General features: G+C 51.6%; 1 protein-coding gene across 3 annotated transcripts in view; it reads right to left on the bottom strand.

The window, feature by feature from the left end:
- SIPA1L3 (signal induced proliferation associated 1 like 3) overlaps nt 1-22,553 on the bottom strand; it is a 240,147-nt gene that overhangs the window by 65,090 nt on the left and 152,504 nt on the right. For all 3 annotated transcript variants that reach the window (XM_030297618.1, XM_030297615.1, XM_032591515.1), the window contains exons 5-10: nt 21,677-21,865; nt 20,652-20,826; nt 17,563-17,666; nt 15,647-15,804; nt 9,118-9,694; nt 2,106-2,380 (exon numbers count right to left, since the gene is read on the bottom strand). In XM_030297618.1, the coding sequence (XP_030153478.1) occupies nt 2,106-2,380; nt 9,118-9,694; nt 15,647-15,804; nt 17,563-17,666; nt 20,652-20,826; nt 21,677-21,865 (1,478 nt within the window). The remainder of the gene's footprint in view (nt 1-2,105; nt 2,381-9,117; nt 9,695-15,646; nt 15,805-17,562; nt 17,667-20,651; nt 20,827-21,676; nt 21,866-22,553) is intronic.

Raw genomic sequence — 22,553 nt, 5'->3', positions numbered from 1 at the left:
ATAATAAATTACACCTCAGAGTAACCAAATAGTTATGGAAGGAACATTCTTTTTAGAAAAATTTCAGTCAATAAATGAAGGAGGAATGATGGAATTGAGAATACCACTCGCTACCACGTGATGCATGAGAAAATAACTGATCTAGGCAATCATGTCGAAGAGCTGCTGAGGGGGACAATGCATAATGACGGGTCAGCTGCTACCATCTGAATCCTCCGACTGCCCTTAGGGTCACTCACGGAGGGCCAACCAGACACGTGGTGCCTCTTGACAGACACACACCTAGGAAGTGGTGTTACCAAAAGAAATTTAACCAGAATTGGATCAAGCTTCTACATCAAACTCCAGTTTACAGGAAATTCATGTGCTAGAGAAACAGGGTAAAGGACATCAGAGGGATGCAAGCAGCTAAATCCAGGAAGTGAGAAACTCTGAAGGACAAGTAACCTGGCTTCTTCCCAAACTAAACTGCAAGGGGAATAGAAAAGGGGAAGGAGAAGCTTATAGGTTAAGAGAGCCTAAAGACACCCATCAACCACATACAACAGGAGGAGCCTGATTAACAAAACAACTCTTCTAAAAACATTTTTCTTTTTTTAATTTTAGGGGGAGAGTGGCAGAGAGGGAGAGAGAGTATCTTTTTTTTTTTTTGAACATTTTTAAAAATTTTTTAACATTTATTTATTTTTGAGACAGAGAGAATCAGAGCATGAACAGGGGAGGGTCAGAGAGAGAGGGAGACACAGAATCCGAAACAGGCTCCAGGCTCTGAGCTGTCAGCACAGAGCCCGATGCAGGGCTTGAACTCACGGACTGCGAGATCATGACCTGAGCTGAAGTCGGACGCTTAACCAACTGAGCCACCCAGGCGCCCCGAGAGAGAGTATCTTAAGAAGGCTCTGTGCTGAGCCCCACACGGGGACTGTGAGATCATGACCTGAGCCGAAATCAAGAGTCAGATTCTTAACTGACTGAGCCAGCCAGGTGCCCCAACAAAACAATTATTTTTAAAAAAGATCTCTCTGATACAAGAGAAAGGTAAACACAGATGGGTAATTGATACTGACTTACTGTTAAAATTTTTAAGCATCATCATAATTTTTTAGAGGTGCTTATTGAGTAGAGATACATTCTAAACATTGGGATGGATTCAAATGATACAAGATAGGGGTTCAAATAATCCAAGATAGGGAGGTACAGAGATGGAAAAAAAAGAAAACCCCAAACTGGCCACATGTTGCTTAGTGTTGAAACGGGGCTCAGTACACTTTTAATATGTTTGAAGTGTTCCAGTAAAAAAAACCCAAACAAACTCTCCGCTGTCTTCCCACTTTCCATGGTATAAAATCTGAGCCTGTCACTGTGTCCATAAGCTCCCCCAAAGGTTGCCCCCACCTCTCACCCCTGTTCCAGCCACACTGGTCTCTCCGTGCTGCACGGACAGATGTGTCACACACACTCACGCTCACACTTTGGAGCCTCTGTCCACACTCTGTCTGGGACCCCCTGGCCCAGAGAAGACCACAAGGCTGCCTCCACCCAGTAGCCCTCCCTGATAATGTAAGCAGTTCTCCCACCATGGGGCAGGCCCTTTATTTACTCTGCTTTAGTTTTCTTCTTAAACCTTATTACTGCCTGGTCCTGCATTATATCTATTTAATTACTGCCTATCCCTCCCTCTAGAACACAAACTTCTAGGGAGCAGGCGCTCTGTCTCGTTACTGCTGTATCCCCAGCTTCGAATGGAGCTTGCACGTACTCGGGGCGCAATAAATATGTGTTGAAGGAGTGAATCCAGTACAGTGTGGCCTCGGGGCAAGCTACTTTTCACGCTGTGTGCATCATCTACAAAATGGAACTGATGAGAGTGCCCACCTCGTGGGGCTGTTACAGACATTAAATGGGACAGTACGCATTTGCAGAGCTTCAACCGTAACTGGCACGCAGTATGTGCTTGATAGTTGCGGACTCTCACCTGGTTGCCGTCATGGCTCTTCCTCCTGAGAAAGGCCTCGAGTGACAGCACTGGGGCGGGGGCACACGCGGGCTCTCTGGAAGCTGCCAACCCCCACCTGGCTCCCACCTTACAGGGCAGATGCCCTTACCTCCGGGGCGTGCCGTCGTCGAAAGGCGGGATGATGACCACCTTGACAGTGACAGAGGTGCGCAGGAGGTCGATCATCTGATCGTGGGTCAGTGTGACCACGGCCACCTTGCAGATCTCCACCAGTCGGCTACCTTGCCGGAGGCCGGCCTGCCAGGCAAACCCGTAGTCCTCCACCTCGGCCACTGTCCCATCATACTTCACGTGGAAGCCCAGCTGCCCGAGCCCGTTCCGCCGCAGGGTCATGTCCACCGTCTCCCAGCCGTTGGTCATGACCTGTAGGCAACAGGTAGGATCTAGCCTCAGAAACTGTTTGGGGGCCAGCTCTGGACGATCCCTGTACAGATTTCCCCGCTTTGGGGCCAAAGACCCTGCTGACTCCCATCTCTCCCAGGTGATGCCAGGGTATAGGAGCATAAACACCTACCTAGTCTCAGCCTGGACCCCTGACTTCTGAAAACGAAACATGGATATGCAACTATATGGCTTATTAGCTTGCAGAGATGGTGGCAGTCAGGAGCCAGCCATGTATTCCAAAGGCCCCTGGCCTCCCTCCTTCCCAGCTATAGCAGTATTATACTTCTTGGCCCCTTGGGGTGGGTGGGCTCTGGGACTTGTTTTGGTCACAACTTGAGCTGTGAGTGGAACTGTCATGTCATTTAGGTTGGGGCATTTACTTGCTAGAGTGAGACCCCCCCCCCCCCTCCCCGCATAGGCCTTTCCCCTCTACCACAGCTACCAGGTATATTCCAGATAATGGCTGTTTGGTCAGCTAGAGTTCCAGAGTTAGAACAATGTGGAGCAGAGACCTCTGGTGAACCCAAGATGGACATGTAGTGTGAGCAACAGATAAACCTTTGTTGTTCTCTTTTTTTTTAATATGTGAAATTTATTGTCAAATTGGTTTCCATACAACACCCAGTGCTCATCCCAAAAGATGCCCTCTTCAATGCCCATCACCTACCCTCCTCTCCCTCCCAAACCTTTGTTGTTCTAAGCCACTATTTTATCCTGACACAGTGACTCTGAACAAAGTAAGCCGGAGGAGCAACCAACCAGAGATCCTGGGATCTTTTCTGGGTGGGGGCTCGCGCCATATTCTTTACTTCCTCATTCTCAGAGGCACAAACCCCTTCCCAATCTCCTCCTCAGACCGTCCTCCAGCCTGGACCTGACCAGACCACACAAGGCCTTGCTTCATCCACGTGTGGTTTTTGCCATGATATTGTATACTGTAAACAGGAGGACCCGCGGAAGAGGACCTCAGCCCTTCAGCATGTCCTTAGGGATTCTCTCCTCTTCTTGGGAGAAAAGAACCTAACAAGCCACGGCTACAGCTATTAAACAAGTCACATCGAGATCTGTCTGCCCTCTCCTAAAACTGGATTAAGGAAACAGAACGTGTAATAGTTCAAATTGCCTGTGAGAAGCCATTCCCTGGCTAGAAGTTATGGTATTTGAACATACTTGTTACAACAGTGGCTTTCACACTTTTTCTGGCCACTACGCACATTAAGCAGGTTGTATGTCACAAACCGGTCTATGCATTCACACGTGCATTAACCCACAAATATTCCTTGCAATCCAAATCGATCACATTCCTGAGTGTAGGTAGCAGGAAATGAAGAGTGTGGACGGGAAAGGACTCACCTGAAGACATAACCACATTTGACGCAGATGGGGAGAATTTGGAAAGTGGGGGAACAAATGTAGCACTGGGGTAACACCTCACATAGGACTACTTATCCTTACTTACTGGGATGGACTGCGATACTCTGTCTTCTTTCCTATCCTGTCCTCAAAAATTCTTGATTGAGACCCAGTAATTGATTTCACAGTCCAACTTGTTCATGTGACAAGAAAGAATTATTGTTCCTTCTTTATGTGTGACAATGACAAGACAGTTGTTTTTTGGGGGGGTCTGTGCATTTTCAGGATAAATGCTGAAATGTGTACAGATGATATGATAGGATGTCTAGGATTTGTTTCGAAATAATCAGGTGGAAGGGAAGGGAGGGAAGGAAGAAACAAGACTGGCCACGGGCTGGCTGATAATCGCGGAAAACTGGTGAAGGCCCAGGAGTTCGCTAGGTGAGTCTCTTTACTTTGGTGTATGTTCGACATTTTCCATAGTTAAAAAGTTTAAAAAACCGGTTGCAGAGGAAAGCCTGGTGTCCAGTGCATCAGAAGAGAAAGTTGTGACTGACCTCATCCTAGCCCGTGACTTCTGCTTGGGGAGTCAAAATTCTTCTCCTTGAAGCAGTCACCTCTGTGTCCACAGAATCTGGTTGTGGGTTACAGAGAAACGTCCGGTGTGTCTGTGCCCCTGACCAATTAGGCCACACCAGCCCAGGAGGGGGTGGGGAGGGCCTGACCTTCCTCAGAGGCTTCAGCGAGGCTGCTGACTGCCGTCCATTCTCCACTCTTCCCTTCCTCCTTTCAGTACCAAGACCTCCCACAGCAAAACAGATTTGGATGGGCGCACAGCCACCCGGCTGAGGCCCCCCATGTCTCAGCTTCTCTCGCAGCTAGGTATGGACATATGACTTGGTTTTGGCCAACAGCACGGGAGTGGAAGTGATGGAATTTCTAGGTTGTGCTCTTCAAAATAAAATTGCTTGCCCTCCACACTCACGCCTTCTGCCTCCCCACAGACAGGAACGGGGATATGGAGTCATACCAACCAATACAGAAGGAAAATGAGGTGTCACAAGACAAAAGGGGTGTAAGTCCCTGAGCTGTCCCTGCCACCTTGAGCAGCCTGGGCATTAACTACAAGAGAAAGAAACTCCCACCTTGTTTTGGCCACTGGATCTCTCAGTCTCTTTTAGCAGCTCAGCCTGTAGCGACCCACTACAGTTGTTTTCGATCATTTTGGAGAGAGAGGAGAGAGCCGGTAACTGAACTCTGTAGCTGCTGTCTCTTAAAAGCCTTTTTTTTTTTTTTTTAATGTTTGTTTATTTTTCAGAGGGTTGGGAGGGGCAGAGAGAGAGGGGGACAGATGATCCGAAGCAGGTTCTGCTCTGACAGCAGAAATCCCAGTGAGGGGCTCGATCCCATGAACTGTGAGATCATGACCTGAGATGGACACTTAGCCGACTGCACCACCCAGGCACCCCAAACCTTTTTTTTTTTTTTTTTTTAAGTTAATTTATTTTGAGAGAGACACAGAGAGAAAGACAGAGAATCCCAAGCGGCACTGTCAGCACAGAGCCCGATGCGGGGCTTGAAGTAACAAAATGTGAGATCATGACCTGAGCCAAAGTCACGAGTCAGATGCTTAACCAACTGAGCCTCCCAGGCACCCCTGCTCTCTTAAATGTCTGACAATTCTGTCCCCTTTGCTTTTCTAACAAACCAAAGGAAGCCCCACCTGAAGAACAGAAGCATTCCTGACGTTTACAAGATTCTAGAAAGGCCCCACGGCACAGGGAACACCTTACGAGACCAAACACATACCTGTTCAGAGGACCCTCTGCCAGGCCAACCCTGCCTTTTTAAAGTTCATCTTCCTGGGGACTGATCTGTGTGTGCCAGGCACTGATTAAGCCCTTCATATGCCCAATTTCACCATTATCTCACTTGTGAAGCAGGTACAACTGCTTTGCTTATCTTTCAGATGTTAAGACCTGTACAGACCTGACTTTTTAACTCTTGCTTTTACCTTCCACGCTGTATTCCCCGCTGCCCCCTTTTTTTATTTCCCCCTCATTCTTCACCAGGACGATTCCTACTTCTTGTTCTGATCTCGGTTTAAAAGTTATTTCCTCAGGGAGCCCCCCATCCCAGGCTCACAAGCTGGGGTACTCGGTGGGCAGTGTACATGAGACGCAAGTTGGTGGAATGTGGCTAAATGCTGCACTTGTGCCCCATCTGAAGCGGGCACTTACGGCCTTGCTTCGGCTGACCTGTGCAAATGCATGTCCAGCACAGCCAGATCCCCCGGAAAGACACACTTCTATGAAGTCTTCCGAATGCTAAGCTTTGGTAACCAACTGAGTATGTCTGGGGGCTACATCCAACCTGTGGGCTTGAGACCTCTCCCCACGATAGGTTCCCTGGCATCCTCAATACTTCCTCTTTAACCTCTCGGCACTTGTAACTCCTTGTTCGGTATCTGCCTCAGATGGGAGTCCCGGGAGGGCGGCCACGGCCCATCACGGTCACTGCTGTGTCCCAGCACTGTCCGGCTCAGAGACAGGGGCATAACTTAACAAACGAAGGATGTCTGACTCCTGGCTCTGCTGGGGAGGGCAGGGACTCCTTGCCCTGGAGGGCTCTGCGCAGCAGACAGATTTGCCATCATGAGTCATTTAAGATGGGCTTGTCCCTTCGCAGAAGATGGCTTACGTCATCACTTCCTGGCCACCTGGTTCCTCAGTGGGCTTTGGGGCACTGAGATTGTGAGGAGGGCTGCGGTAACGGGCTGCAAAACACTGTGCCAACAGTAGGCTCGGGGGTGGGTGTGGGACGGAGTGGCACAGAGAGGATGTGGGTAAAATGCGTAACCTGGCGCTGTGCCTGGCACGGTCACTGCACAAGAAACGTGAGCTGCTGTCAGGATTTGGGGAGGAAGAATCCTCTCGTGTTAAAGAACCCAGGTACTTAACTCTCTCTGGGTTCCAGATTCCTCATCCGTGAAGTGGGGATGATAATGGTATCTCCCTCACCGGGTTTTTGTGAGGAGAAAATGCCAAGTCGTGCAAGGCACTGAGCAGGGTCGGACAGCCCTCCACAAATGTTTGCTCTTGCTATTAATATAGGGTAGTGATGCACCCATGCGTTCAGTACAAGTTCACTGAGCGTCTCCTGCATACGGGCTTGAGTGCTAAGGACAGCGCAATGAACAACAAATACACAAATACACTTTGTGTGGTGGTAAGTGCCATGGAGAAAATTAAAGCAGGGTAAGTGGGTGGAATATGCTCAGTCGGGGTGGGGGGTTGCGATTTTACATATGAGGCCTCCCTGATAAGATGACACCTGACTAAAGTGCTCCAGCGAGAGAGTGCGGGCAGTGGAAAGGCTGGTTGCCTGCCTAGCACACTCGGGAAGCAGCAAAGGTCTGTGTATCCAGGGCAGAGAGAACGACAGGATGCCAGATCACGCGGGGTCTCACAGGCTACTGCAAGGACTCTGGCTTTCACCTAGGGTGGGCAGACGGTTCTGAGCATAGCAGTGATGGGACCAGACCCCTTGGGGCTGCCTTACTGAGGACAGAACATAGGGAAGCAAGGGTGGAGGCGAGGGAGACAGGGAGGAGGTGACTGCAGAGTCCAGGAGAGGCTGGGGGAGGCTGTGGAAGGGGAGGGGTGGCTGGAGACTGCCCACCGGAGCCAGACGGGATGTGGGTGTGAGAGGAAGAGAACAGCAAGGCTGATGCCAAGGCTTTTGACTTCGACAAATGGAGCAACGGACTTGCCCTTTATGTTAACAGGAAAATTCTGGGGGCCAGGGGAGGAAAACCAGGAGTTTGCTCTTGGACATGTTTCAGGGGCTTAGAGACACCTGGGCGGAGATGCCGATAAGCTACCAGTCTCGAGTTTGGACACAGATAGGTTCTGGAGTCAGGAAAACCTGGATTCAGATCCCAGTCTGCCATCTGCTGGCTGCATGACCTTATGTGAGTATCTATACCTCTCTGAGCCTCAATTTCCTCATCTTGTCAAGTGGAGATACGAACAGTACCTACACTCCATGGGGTGGTGAAAGACTGTGAGATCACGCACGTAAAATGCTTATTAGCACAGACTCAGGGTTCAATTAAACTCATTCAACTAGCCAACCAATTAGTATTTACTGAACACCTACTACGTGCCAGGCAGTCCTGATGGAGGCATGGGACATACGGAAGTGAATAAAACAGATGGAGGCCCTGGTTCTCCGACCCCACATCCGTGTTGCTACCAAAAACTAATGTTGTTACCTAAAGCATGAATTTTGGGCGAGGAAAGCTGAGGGCAGGGCCTTATCAATCCAACCTGAATTTAATGAGACAGTGCAAAGGCCCAGAAGGGTGAACATGGTGGGATCTGGAGGTCACAGCCCACCAAGTCAGGCAAGCTTGTCTGGGCAACATAACTCATCCAATCCTTAAAACTTTCACGTGACGTATGGTAATTTTTGTTCCCATTTTTCAGATGGGGAAACTGAGTCACACAGCAGTTAAGAATTTGGCTCAAGGTCACACGGCTGGCCAGTGGCAGTGCCAGGACTTGAAGCCAGGCCTTCTAACTCTAGAACCCGGGTCCCATGTTACGCACCCTTCCCTATCTCACATGCACGACCCGCCCTCCTGTTAAACCCACCAAGAGCCCATTGCTGACTACAGCGTTCCCTTTCACAGAGCTCAGATGTGGCCCGAGTACCTCTTACCACAGTGCTTCAAGCCTTCACCAACCTAGCTGTCACCCGACTTGAAATCTGTCACTCTTGCTTTGACCACCAGTCTGAGTCGGAGAGGTCTACCAGGAGTTTAGGGTAAGAATTCACCCAGACTATGAACCTTCGTCTTTTAACAGAGGAAGTTAAGCCACTCAGGTTTATCGTGATTACTGATGTGGACTTATTCCCGCTATATAATTTTCTGTTTGTTTGTTTCTTGTACTGTGCTTTCTCATGTTCTCCCCAGGTCCCTGCTTATGCCCTATCCTTTAGTGGCCTGGAAGCTTTTCATTCTATTTTAATTCTTCCCCAAAGTACCCTTACATTTTGAATGTAAGCATAAACTTCTATCTCCTATCAACTTCTAGAGTGAATAAATACATCTCTGTCTTCCCAAGGTGATGACAATGGAGAGCCTTGGATCCCTGGACCGAACCTTCCCTAGAAAAGAACCCAGGGTGCAGGGCCCACAAGCCCCCCTAGTGTGTAAGGGGCAATTCTGGTTCTCTTGGGGCCAGTTAGTGTCCTGGCCTGACTGACTGGGCTGGGGTGGGGGTGGGGGGGGTGGTTCCCCAAGGCCTGGGCCAAACCACAGAAGTGCTGTACCACTGCCGAGCTCTCTCCCTTACCTTCAGTCTCTGGACGATTTCCCTTATGTCGTCCACAGAGCCTTCCGTGGACTGCACGAAGATGTGGTCCCCTCGCCCATAGAAGATTTTGAGAGTGGAGGAGTCTGGGGTCCAGCCGATGACATCCCCACAGTAGCAGTTGAACACCACCTCCTTGGTGCGAAGGTCCAGGAGCACCACAAACTCATTGGAAATCCCCAAAATGCAGTCAATTTCTACCCCCTGGGCATAGTCCTGGGCCGCCACCCTCCAGGCGATGGCGCCTGCGCTGTGCTGCTCAGCGCCTGCCCGTGCTTTTGTCTTTTCCTTCTTCTTGGAGGTCAGGGAGATGAGGTTAAATTTGCCAGTGGAGTCAATGGGTGTGTTAGAGACACAGTTTTCAGCCAGGTCCTTGAGGTACTCCTGGCGGGTCCTGGTGGCCATGGTGTGGAATTTGTCAGACTTGTGTGCAGCGTTCTCGGCATTAATCACCTTGGCCAGCAAGAAGTCTCTGAAGACATCAGACTTGCGGAATGTGGTTCCACTGGGGATGGGGGGACCAAAAGCAGGAGCATCTTTGGATCGGGTCACAGCCATACTGAGGAGGGAGAAATAGATGGTAGAAAGAAAGGCACTTGAGATTCCCTTCAGAAAGAAAACATGCAATCAGACACAGGAGTGTGCTTTGTAGGAATGGAAATAGTTACGTCTAGTAAGTTGCTGGCTAGACTGGAAACTTTCGACAGCCTTAGGGCGTGTATACACATTTTTTTACTTCCTAGAACATCCACTGCTGTTAGAACATGCACTTCTGTTCAAAGAAGAATTCTCCTACTGCTCTTCCATTTCGGTTATTCTCATCTTACATACATATAAACTGTGTGGTAGGTTACAGTTTGGCAAACACTCACTCCTCCCTCTCCACCTTTGAGGGGAGGTACATCCCCACCCTACTGATCCTGGGTAACTTGATTTAGCCAATGGTTTTCAAGCAAGGATGCCTCCTGCGCTCCTGCCTTCTCCGGGAGCTAAACATGCCCCATGGGGGCCCCAGACGGATGAGGGACACCTGTAGCAGACCTGGACCCAATCCGTGGCCGGGAGCCAAGGCCAGTCAGACCTGTGGATGTGTGGGCCAGAGAGACATGTTAATGTCTGTGAGCCACTTGAGTTTTCGGGTGGTTTGTTAAGCAGCATTATTATCGGAACATCTGACTGATACAGGACATTTATGTGATTTACTTCTTTCAAACATTTGTGTGACATTGTTTAACATACTTTGTAAATCTTCTCTACGTGGGTTATTTTGAAAATTCATTGTAACGAGAGGTTAGAAGGTACCCTTCCTACTTCAGTTCCGACCAAGGTGCCGTGGGGACAGAAATGAAATAGCGAATGGATGAGAAAGTAAAAAGGAAATAATCTAAAACCTGTTCTGCCAAACCAATGAACCTTCTTACCCCCTACGCAAACTACAGAGGGAGCTGCTGGAAGGAACATCTTTGGAGAAAGCTGGGTGGCGAACACCATCATCTCTGCACCCACTCTCGCTGGCAGCAGGGGCCTCTGAGGTGAGCCTGTAGTCAAGAGGAGCCTGGGGGACCAGGAGGGTGCACAGGGAGCCCAGAGAATTCGCAGTCAGCTGTGGTCACAGTCCCAGGGACACTCCCCTGCCTCCCATTTCCTCCTCGTGCTCCAACCCTCGACAGGCCAGAAACAGGTCAACATGGAACAGAGGAGAGGTGAGAAGGAGCAGCCCTGAGCTGGGAGGTGGGAGAATTTGCTGAGAAGTCAAATCTGGAGATTTGATGAGTATCTCAGATGTGTTGTTCCAATGACCAAACTGAGTGGAGACTCCAGTGGCTATAGAGCAGCCGATTTCTACAGTCAGGAAGTCAGGCAGAGAGGCTACGGCTCCTCCCAGAGTCACCACCCAGGGGCAGGGGAGCGCGACACTGGCTGGAAGATGTTAAAGGGTGGTGGAGACACCATAAGCTATGCTGTTTACATGATGATGATTAAAAGCAGTATGAGTTGCTGGAAATGAGTGAGCAGTCAGCTTGCTAAGATTTTCTTAGAGCATTGTATTCATCCTCCACAAAAACCTCACCTTATGAGTACTGCGTTAGGTGAGATTTCCTAATGCTTCTCTTCCCACCGTAGGATAATTTTTAAATAACGAGATTCCTAACTAAAACATATTCCATGGAACCCAAACACAGTGTAAGGCTTGTTTGGGTTCTGACTCCCAAGCCCCCACCCTCCCCCAACGTGACAAAGGGGGGCAGTGTAACATTCCTGCATCTATTTGACAAGCATTTCTGGGATGCTCTCTTGGACGCTGGGGATACAGCAGTCCCTGGCCTCCAGAGCTTTATAATCCAGGAAGAGAGGCATACTAAACAAACTTACAAATTAATTTATAAAGACAAAGGAAGTGAATGGGGTACAGACAGAGCAACAGAAGGACCTGATACGGACAGGGAGACCCCAGGAGGGCCTCTCTGAAGAAGTGATTATTACACTGGGATCGGAGGCTGAGTAGGAGCCAGAGGAAGAGCTGAGGGGAGGGCCCTGCAGGCAGTGGGCGCTGCACGTTCAACGCCTGACTGCGAAAGACGAGGCTGGGGTGGTCTGAGCCCAGACAGCGAAGAGTCGGACGCTCAAAAGGTCACTGGGGGCCAGGCCTCGCAGGGCCTTGATGGCGTGTTAGCGCTTTTCATCTTGATCGTGAGACCAAGCAATCATTTCACCATCTGGGCTGGCTCGTCACGATCTGCACCCCCAGATCTGGTGTCTGCTGCTCTCCGCCCTGCTCAGTGCCCTGGCAGGTGGGTTTCTGCAGGCTATCACCTTCACCTGGGTTCCCATGCCCTCCAGCTTCCAGTGAATTTGGTCAACAGGAAGCACCAGCAGGAGGTGACAGGAGAGAGAAGTTCAAGAATTTCTTTCTCTTCACGGCCTTCTTGTTGGGCTGGGATAGCGGCTGTGGTTGAGTCCTTGATCCTTCAACTCACAGCCATAGATAGCTCCTGCCTGGTGCCCCCTCTCCCAGAGCCATAGCTCTCTCTAGCTTCCAGAAACTTCTCCCATCCTCTCTAACCTCAAGCCGAAGGGGTGGGTGATGGCTCCCTGCTGCTGGTGGTTCCCAGATGCCTCGCTTTCCTGTACTTGTTCCCCTAACCTAAGCACACCTGTGAATGGACTGTTCACTAACCCTCAGTTAAAACCCTAAGGGAGGCATCTGCTTCCTGAGGGTCCATGATGGACACAGGTGCTAGCAACAAGTGACAACCAGACTGACAACCTGCGAGGATCACCATGGCTGCCCCATGAGGAAAGCACTGGAAGGCGCCTGGGGCAGGAGACTGTCAAAGGAGCCCTTGCACACCCCAGGTGGGTCAGGCCAGATCCCTTGCTCACCACCTCCACTGTTCACTGTCCAGTGACACTCCTCCAGTGCAGGAGTGCCATGTGGGCAGATGCCACACTGAGCTTAGCTGGTCCCCCAGCACCAGCACAGGTGTTCACTATTGATTTAAATAGCGATTTAAACTTGAACAGACCAGGAAGAAACGGATTTCTACCAATGCACAGTGGGTGCAGGTTTGATAGAAAAAGGCACTTTCCAGGGGTGCAGTTCTTCAAAGGCCACACAAACCAGGCAGGTTTTCTGGGCAAAACCGTGTGGGCGTGGCCTTGCCTACAGGACGGGGGATGGACCAGATGACTTCGCCAGTCTTTCTAATTAACGGTATGTTCGCATTGTACGTTACAGCTGTGAACAGCGCTGCGACGGCTCCGGTCAGCACTTGGCTGTGTAGAGTGATGGATTTTGGGTTTCCCCACAGTCCTGATTCATGATTTTAAGAACCATGAAATTACAAGCTGCTGAAGGCTTCTGGACAATCAGAACAGCTGGTCCTTTGCTTCCCAGCAGGACGGACTGGGTTTTCACAGCCCACAGGCTGCAGGGATGCTGGTGTGCCACCCAGAAACGGCACATTGAAACCGGAAAGGACGGCACCTCTTCACACAACCAGGAGACGGTGCGTCACCAGGTCACCTGGTCACTGTAGCTCAGTAAGTATTTCCAGAATATTCACAATTACTCATTTGACAATTCTTTTCTCGGTGCCTAGGATATTTGGGCCAGGCATCTGTCTGGCCAGCAAAAATGTTTTTAGGGCTCACTGTATGGCAAGCCCCGTGTCACAATAGATACATGAAGGGGAATGTGACATGGGGTTACTACCTTCAAGGGAGGCAAGGGCCACGCTAATAAGTCATTTTTACAGCATGAGTGCTGCCACAGAAATGTGTTTGGGGACACAGAGGGGACCGGGTGTGGTCTGTCCGGAGAGCAGCTGCCTGTAGGGAAGGAGGGGAGAGGAAGGGAGAGGGTGTGGGAGGGGGTAAGCTTTGGTTGTATCGTTAACATTTTCTTTCTTTAAAAATAAAGAAAAGAGAGAGAGCTGAAGCAAATATGGCGAAATGTTAACATCTGCTAAATCTGGTGGTAGGCACATGGGTGTCTGTTATATTATTTTCTGTGCTTTTCAGGATGTTTAAAATATTGCATAATAAAAATATTTTAAATTAAATTGTAAGAAACAAGAAGGGTTTGTGAATCAGAAGCAAGCAAGCATCCTGGACACCATGCAAAGGCTGGCCTGGAAAGGTGGGGGGTTGGTGGAAGGTTGCCGTGACAGCCCTGGTGGGAGCGTGGGAAGGGGAGAAAGGCCACCCCCATGCCCCCGGCTCAACCCCCTGCCTCTGATGTGCCAGGAGAGGGAGGCCTTCTCCTCTGTGGTGTGTGTGTGTGTGTGTGTGTGCACGCGCGAACAACTCCATCTTCTCTCACCAGGGCTACCTTTCAGCTGCCGAGGAACGTGGGACCTCCAAGTGAGCTCTGGCTCTCACAGCCCAGAGGTGTGGGCACAGGTAGCTGCTGCTCAGAGTACCAGATGCAAAGGGGTGAGGACACAGGGGGCCGGTGGCCTGATGCCCCGTGGAGGCCCTGCCATGCAGTGTGCTGGCTCCCAGCAGCCACCTGGGCGGCACGTCCAGGACAGTGTTCTAAGCCACACACGCTACGCGGTGGATCCCCCCCGCCCCCCACCAGCTTCTCTCATACACCCGGCTGACACAAGAAAACGGGAGATCCCGGCAATTCCTCAAGACTACCAGTGCACGACGCACACACCCTTGGGCCCAGGGACTCCAGTTTCAGGAATTCTCCCATCTGTATAGTCGGACACAAGTGCGATGAGAGCGGATGCAAGGTTGTTCGCTGCCGGATGGAGGGGAAGAGCGGCTGACAGGAAACGGCCCAGGTGCCCATCGATGGGGGGAGATTCTCACGCATCCGCACGATGGAATGAAAAAGCACTTTATGTATTGGTTTGGAGAGATCTCAAGGGTTGGTGAGAAAATACAGGATTCAGAACAGCGTGTGTTATGCTCCATTCGTGTTAAAGAGGTGAAGAAGAATACTTGTAAGCACGTGCCGGTGTATGTATGAAACATCAGGATGCACAAGAAACCGCTAACAGGACAGCTGGGTGGTGGGAGACTGTGACCTTTTTTTTACTTTTTTATGTTACATTTTGTACCTTTTGAATTTCAAACCGTTCTCAGAAAATGGAAAATAGCGCTCCCTTGCCCATTCCCCAGAGCTTGCGGTGCTATCCCAGGGGCAAGTGCTGCCCTTGGCCCAGGGCCTAGGTCCTTGATCAGCTGGTTTTCAAGGACGAGGGCTCTCTCCTCACCCCACACCCAGAGTGCTTTCCATCTGGCCTCTGGGTGCTGGCCACTCTGCTGGTGAGAACTGGGGCTTGGGGAGGATGCTGAATGAGCCTGTGGCCTGTGTCGCCTGTTGATCTATGAACCAGAACCACAGCTCTATCCCTGTCCCCGTCCTTCCAACTTGTGATTTCCCCCTGGGCCACCACTCCTATGCCTCAGCCCTGTGCCCGCTACCCAGGCGTGGCGCAGCGGTGGTTTCACTCTACGATGGGCACCTCACCCCCAACCAGATCAGTGAGCCGCAATTCTGGGGCTTCTTTTCCTGGGAAAGCAAAGCTTTCTTTTTGCTGGATTTGCAGCTGGGAGGACGTTGAGCTCAGAGCTGCCAGCAAATGAGGCAATGTATAGGAAAGTGGAGCAGATCCAGCTACGCCCGAACCTGTCATTTGGGAGCCGATGTATACGAATGCCTTCTGTCTTAAGCCAGGTTGAGGAGGAGTTTTTGTCACTTGCAACCAAAAGATTCCAGGCAACTACAAATCCCCGATGGTCTCCTTATCAACACTGGGGTGACATGCCCCTTTCTCGCTGAGGATCGCTCTCTTGGAAGGCGCGGGAATGTGAGGACAGAGCTTCCCAGAAAGCAACACAGGAGCCGGCCCACCTGGGCGGCTGCTCTCTGCTGGCTGTCTTTCTGCACGCTGCCTGGAGGCTGGGAATCGGCTGCTGTGACTTCCTGTGTGTGCAGGGGTTGGGGGCCGTCCCGGGGCTGCTCCCTGGGGCCCACGTGGGAGGTGCATACCTGTAGCAGACATTATCAGTGCAGGGGTTGTGGGCTCGGACAATGATGAAGACGTGCTGAAAGTGTGAGCGGATGTTCTTGGGGGTGAAAGGCAGCGCCCCCGGCTCCTGGAAGATGATCGTCACAATGTCGTTTCCTATGTGCCTCTTCCTTAGTAGCTGGTGAATGGAAACAGGGGACAGGAGGGCGGCACCAGTTGGCTTGAGGGCCCTGCCTGGACCCTCACAGCAGCCTCCCACCGCCCTGTGGTTCTTGCCCCCCTCTCCCATCTGGTCCCCAAACGCAGCCAGCGAGAGCCCTGGACCTTGGTCGGATCGTGTCTCTCCTCGCTCAGAGCCCTCCAGTGGCTCCACCTCACTTGGGGGAAAAGACCGAGTCCCCACATGGCCCAGAGGGCCCCATGCCCCCCATGCCACCTGCCCCCACCGCCGCTCTGACATCTCCTCCTACGTTCTCCCTCGCTCACTCTGTTCGACCACGCAGGCCTCCTGCTGCTCCTCAAACATGCCTTGTTTCCTCAAGGCCTCTGCAGTGACTGTTCCCTCGGCATGAAACATTCTTCCCAGTCAACTCCATGTGGCTCCCTCTTTCAGGTCTTTGCTGAGACACCTCCCTCCCATGGAGGCCTTCGCTGACTGTCCCCACGACATGCCCTCTCTCTACTATCCTGCCGCCGTCACTCGACATTTATCGACATTCGGCACACGGTGGCTCTTCCCTCTTCCTTCTGTTTCTGGTCTGTCCCTTCCCACTAACACGTCAGCTCTGCGACGCCAGTGGTTTTGCCTGTTTCGTTTGCGGCCTACTGCTGTGTCCTCGGTGTGAGAGCAGTGCACGGCACACAGCTCTTACAGAATGCTCACAGGTTAACCTTACGAGTCCATGGACACCCGACCACTGCTGGTCTATAAAATCTACAACGTCACCTGTACCAATGGAAATAATATACACTTGCTGAACCACAAGTCTGTGGGGTTTCTGTTCTTTAGAAACTAGGAAAAGTTGTTTCAGGACAGAATCTGCACGGCACATCCAGGAGAGGAGCTGCAGGAAGCAGGTATTAGCTGTTCTTGCCCACTTAGCACCCTTTCCTTCTTCTCCTGACAGCCACATCCCTCCCCCGTGGGAAAGCACCTGCCTGATCTCTATCAGCGTTTCAAGTTGAGTTGACCCCACTCACCATCCATCCCCAGGGGTGGGCACGTGCTTCCCACTCGGCCAGTCAGCCCATTCCTTCCCTGCCCCAGGCCCCGGGGACTGGCAAGTGAATAGTCCAACAAGATTCAGCCCTGAAACGTTTCTGGGACACCAGGGAGGCACAGCTGTCTCCCCCCCTGGGGTGGCTACCTTGGTGGGATGTGAGCCGAGGGCAGCTAGGGGGCATCTCTGCCGCTACCTGGGAAGACCTGAAAATAAGGTCACTATGAAGAAAAGCAGAGCTGCAAAATTCAAAGGGTCCCTAACATGCTTTGAGCCCCTGGATCCAGCCGTACCTAACGCTAGCCCTGTGCTGGCACGTCAGAGTTACATAACCCAGTAAAACCCATTTATTATTTATGCCAATTTGGTTCGTATTTCTGTTACTTCTGGTTGAAATAACATTGACTGGTTTGTTCTTCTTTCTCACAGGACCCTGATGACTCAAGAGACCTTGAGGGGAGCTGGGATAGCTACAGGCAAGCAGGGTGGCTAAGGAACAGCTAGGAAAAAACTGATCTCAAACGACACCTGACCTAGCCTCCATCCCCCAGATGATGTGACCATGGTGCGGAGGGTCTCCAAGGCCACGGGAGGCAGCAGGAGAGCCCATGCCAGCCAGACAGCCAGCTAACGACCGCGGGGAGGGAGACTGCCTTGGGGTTCAGTTGTGCACCAACTGGAAATCACATGGGACCCCTGCCCTGGGCCCCACTGACCTGCTGCCTGTTGTTGGGGGTGTAAGGGAGCAGGGTGGAGACGTGGAACATGATCTCGTAGTCCTGGTATGTCGTGTAGAGGGAGTGGGTGCCCGTAGAGTCGGCTGCAACAGAAACACCAGTTAGCACCACGTTTCCCAAACCTCTGGGCTTGTGCCACAGCCCACATGCCATCTGTGTTAGTTTTTAGCTTGATGTTTTCACTTCACTCTACTCTTTAAAATTAAATAAATTTAGGTAAAAAGGAAACCTTATGTTAGACACCCACCAGACTGGTAAAAAAAAAAAAAAAAATTAAAAGTCTGACCGTACCAAGGGTTGGCAGTGATGTAGAATGACTGGAGCCCTTTATGCGGCTGGTCAGGCGTGAGAATTGGTACAACCACTTTGGAAAACTTTTTCACAACATCTAGTGAACCTAAAGATCAGCTTAATTGATGACTCAACACTTCGTCTCCTAGGATCATAATCCAGAGAAAAGGTACACATGTGCCCTGGGATATGGGTACAGGCACCTTCAAATGTCAGTCACAAGAATGGATCAACCATGAAACGAGCCGCAGTCACCACATGGTCGAATCCCATATATATAATGTTGAATGAAAGATGCCAGACACAAGAGGAGCACGTAGCGTGTGATTCCATTCACGTTACGTTCAAAAACAGGCAAAACAAATGCTATTTAGAGATGCATGTATAGGTGGCAAAACTATGAATGATAATCACGAGAGTCAGGATGCTGGTTATCTCTAACGGGAGGGGGTTGTGACCAGGCAGAAGCACATCTGATTGTTGGCTCCATGTTTCCGAGGGGGAAACTGAGGCACAGGGAGGGAGGGACTTGCCTAAGGTCACACTGCAATGCGCAGTGAAGTCTGGACTGGAACTCGGGATGTGGGACTCCAGTGTTTTCTTAACAGGACTCAGTGTTGCTCTTACCCAAATCCCTAAGCTTCAGCCCTAAAGGCCCTGCACGGTGGGTCCTGCCTGCCTTCCTCACTTCATCCTCTCTCTACATGAACTTCCCTGGACAACAGCCTTTAGACCTCGGGGCTTTTGCATGTGCTGTTCCTTTACCTGGAATACTTTCGGGCTACTTCATTGCCTCTTTTATTCCAACTCACTCTTCTCAGGCCACAGGCCATGTTCTCAAGGAGCCCTTCCCCACTCCAACATAAGATCAGGTGCCCCATACATGCTCCTATCATCTTGAACTGCCCAGGGAGGAAGGCTGGGAGGTTTCTGTGGAGCGCATGAATGAGCCCACGAACCATGTTGCCAGGAACTCCAGGGTGTCATGTTCACCCTGGGAAGCCCATTCTTCCAGCAAGCTTTATCTAGTTGAAGGTGCTGGGGAAACAGTGGTAGAACAGGCCCAAGAGTCCCTGTTCTTGAGGCCTCACATTTTAGGGTGGGGGGTAGCTGTGACAGGTGAGGGCACTGAAGCCACAGCTGGTCAGTGCCAGAGCCAGGCCCGAAGCCAGGAGACCTTCAGGTGGCTGCAAGCCCAGGGCATCCCTGTCTGGTAGCTGGGGAGACTGGCCGGGAGCACTGTGCTCCTTGGGGTCCTCAGAGAAAATCCGCTTCCTGCAGAAGCCACGTGGCAGCGGCTGGTGTGCCCTCGAGTGCTGATTCTCAGTGAGGCACTGTGCCAGCATCTGACGCTCACGGCCAACTCGGGGACGGGGGGAAAGACTATGGCCGTCACTTCGTGCAGGACGCTGACCCTCGGGAGCAGGCATCTGTCTGAGAAGGCGGACAGTAAGTCTCCGTTTCCTTTTTCTGAGCACACTGCCCCCATACTGAAGGAATCAGCAACGGAACCACTCCCGCTGCGGGCTTCCAGAGCGCCAGGAGAGGACAGGATGCAGGCAGCTCGGGGAGGCCGGGCAGGTCCAGGGTCTGACACAGAGCGAGGGCCAGTAAGATAGTTCAACACCGCGCTCCCGAGGTAAACACAACTTTACAGATGAGGAAACGGAGACAGAGACCGCCAAAGCCACTGGTCCAACACCCCTAAATGAGCAATGGCTCATTCCTCCCACTGCTTCCTTCAACAGACAACAGCCATAAGCACCCGCCTAACACTTCATTCAAGTCTCTAAACGTGGTCTCCTCATCTGGGCCTCCCTTCTCCAGATGAGGAAACTGAGGCATGGCCAGGTAAGGTGAAGAGCCGGTGATCAAGCCACAGCCCCATCACTCAGGGCCCGACTCAGCCTAAGCAACTATCCCAGCTACAGCTCACCTCTAAGGGGTCCTTCCCATAGGGAGCCGTGACGCCAATTTACAACATCACTCTTCCAACCCCCCAAAACTGCCAGGACACATTTTAATCCTATAGATCATATATAAACATATTATGCATATAGATGCATATTTATGTGTGGAAATGCCAGAACGAGTATGTTGTACCTCGCACCTGCCTTAAGAAACAGACCGCCTGCCACCAATACTCTTGTGAAAATGTGAGTATCGTTTCCTAGTTATATCCACACTCGCCCTGGAGGCAACCACTACCTTGAACGTCATGTCCATCACGGCCTTGCTTTTCTGTAGTTTTCCTACGTCAGAACAACCCCCCAGACAATACACTGTTGAATAAAAGCCATCTTTTGGCACCTGCTTTTGTGAGGCCCCCTGTCCATGCTCAACATCAAGTATGTGGCCTTCGTCCAGGCTGACGCCTGCAGCTCTAGTTCACTGCTGTCATTGCCACACAGTTCTCTGCCGCACGAAATACCACAATTCTGCCCGTGCACGCTGGGCACCATCCAAGCACTGGTGGTTATGAATATTCAGGACATCTCCCAACGCACATGTGCATGAGTTCCCAGAGGACATGTCTAGGAGCACAACTGCTGACTCACAGGGTAGGTGGGTCTTTAAACTTTACTAGAACATGCCATACTGTTTTCCAAAGCGGTCGCACTCTCTGCACCCCCGTCAGCAGAGTCTGAGAGCTCCCACGGCTCTGCATCCTTACCCAGATATCATCAGGCCTTGTGACGTTTGCCCCTGGGGTGGGCGTGGGGTGGTGGTCCACCGGGATCCCACTGGTTCCCCCACGAGGCCACTGTGCCACTTACTCTTGACATCCAGCTGGGCAGCGTACTTGGTGAAGCCCTTCAGGCAGACTTTCTCCCCGATCAGGGAGAGGAACTCCTCAAAGGCGGGGCCGGCCTCCTCGTTGTTGTACATCTCCTCCTCTGAGCTCTGGCCAGCCTTGCAGTAGAGGATGCCCACTTTGTGTTTCCGGCACAGCTGCAGAGGCGGGCCGGGCGGAGACGTCAGAGGGAGGGGAAAAAGGGGCTTTCTCAGGCGCGGTGCCCAAGGAGCTCCTGGGGTCACACAATAACTCGGGGCCGCAGCCAGAGAGGAGGGAGAAAGGTGTGGGGGTCACATCCCAGTTGTCCCTCCCCTTCCCTCCCATTCCAGAGAGGCACAACAAGGTGTCGCACAGCCCACTCTCGTTCTCTCTACGGAGGGCCACGCCACTCTCAAGAATTAAGACACCATTGCCTTGGCTGGCTGCCCACAGGAGGTGGACTGGAACTGGCTAAGACTTGGCAAAAGGAAATTCTCCAGGGCTCAGGGCTCAGTGCAGTCAACTGTTTTCAGGGAGTGGGCCCTTAGTGACCACATGTTTATCTTATGTATCTCATTCTCCTGGTCACTGGTGACTGGACCTTGACAGACACCTGACCTAAGCGTGGGCCAGTCAGAGGCTCTCCTGGGACCAAGCATCAGCTAGCTGGGGTCTGCACGTGGCTGTTATTCTCACAGAAAACTCTGGGAACTGTGGGAGGACGGAGAAGCAAAGGGAGCCAGTGTGCAGAGATGGGAACACGCCCCCTAGCCTGTCCCCCACCATGAAACCTGGTGGCTGTCTCATCCCCAGACCATTTTCCTCCTGAGACCCAGTCATATTCTTGCTCTTGGCTCCCTTGGAATTTGATTAAGAGATCCCTCTTTTTACCTAAACTAAGTTAGGTGGGTTTCTATTCTTGGAAAAAAGAACAACAACAAAAAAAAAGACCAAGACAGAAAGAGGTACCAGGATGGGGCTGCAGGCTACGGTCCGAGGGGCCCTCCACCCGGAACCCCGGCTCACCCCTTGTTCGTCGAGCTTCAGCAGCTGCTCGGTCACCTTGGGCGTGTTGAGAGCCAGCCTCAGGCAGTGGATGTTGAGCTCGGGGATGACATACTCCAGGGCATCCTTCAGGGGCAGGCCCCGCCCCGTCCCATGCTTTGTGGCTGTGGGTGTGGCATCCTCCAGGATGGATCCCCGCAGGGTGATGAGCTGTTTGAGGGAGAGAAGAGAAGGTCAGGAGGCTCTCAGGACCCAAGAAGGAACAAGAGCCCATGAGGGTGTCCTTTTCTCAGAGCAACGTGTGCGATGGTCAGAGAAGCTTGGGTCCCAGGGCCAGCCCGGGGTTTGGACCAGGACTTGAGCTTGCCGCCTCCTGCTTGTGTGATCTTGAGCAAGCGCCTTCAGATCTCTGGGCCTCAGCTTCTCTTTCACGAAATGGGTACGGTGACGGCATCAAAGCCCAGAAGAGCGCCAGGAGGATTAAGTGGATGAGTCAATGAGACAACGGTTGGAGCACACCTTCATCCGTCAACAAATACCGACTACGTGCCCCCAAGACCTAGCCCTGTTCTGGGTGCGGCAAACAAAACAAAGACCCAACTGGTCTTTACCCGACTGGCATTTAAGTGGGGACACAGATTATGTCAGCTAGTAAGATGTATAATGAATAAAACAGGCTCCACAAGGCAAACCCTCAACGAACACTGTCTTCATTACAACACGTGTGAACATATTAATGTAGTAACACGGTTGGTCTGTGGTGGGGCCCAGGCATCTACGTACATGTGCACATGTGTATTCATACTTATACCAATGTATACTTATACACACACACACACACACACACACACACACACACACACACACACACCTTTTCAGTGCCATTCAAATGATTCTG

The sequence above is a fragment of the Lynx canadensis genome, chromosome E2, assembly GCF_007474595.2.
Source record: "Lynx canadensis isolate LIC74 chromosome E2, mLynCan4.pri.v2, whole genome shotgun sequence".
Classification (NCBI taxonomy): domain Eukaryota; kingdom Metazoa; phylum Chordata; class Mammalia; order Carnivora; family Felidae; genus Lynx; species Lynx canadensis.
The sequence above is the reverse complement of the archived record's forward strand: the minus strand, read 5'-3'. Positions and strand labels throughout refer to the sequence as shown.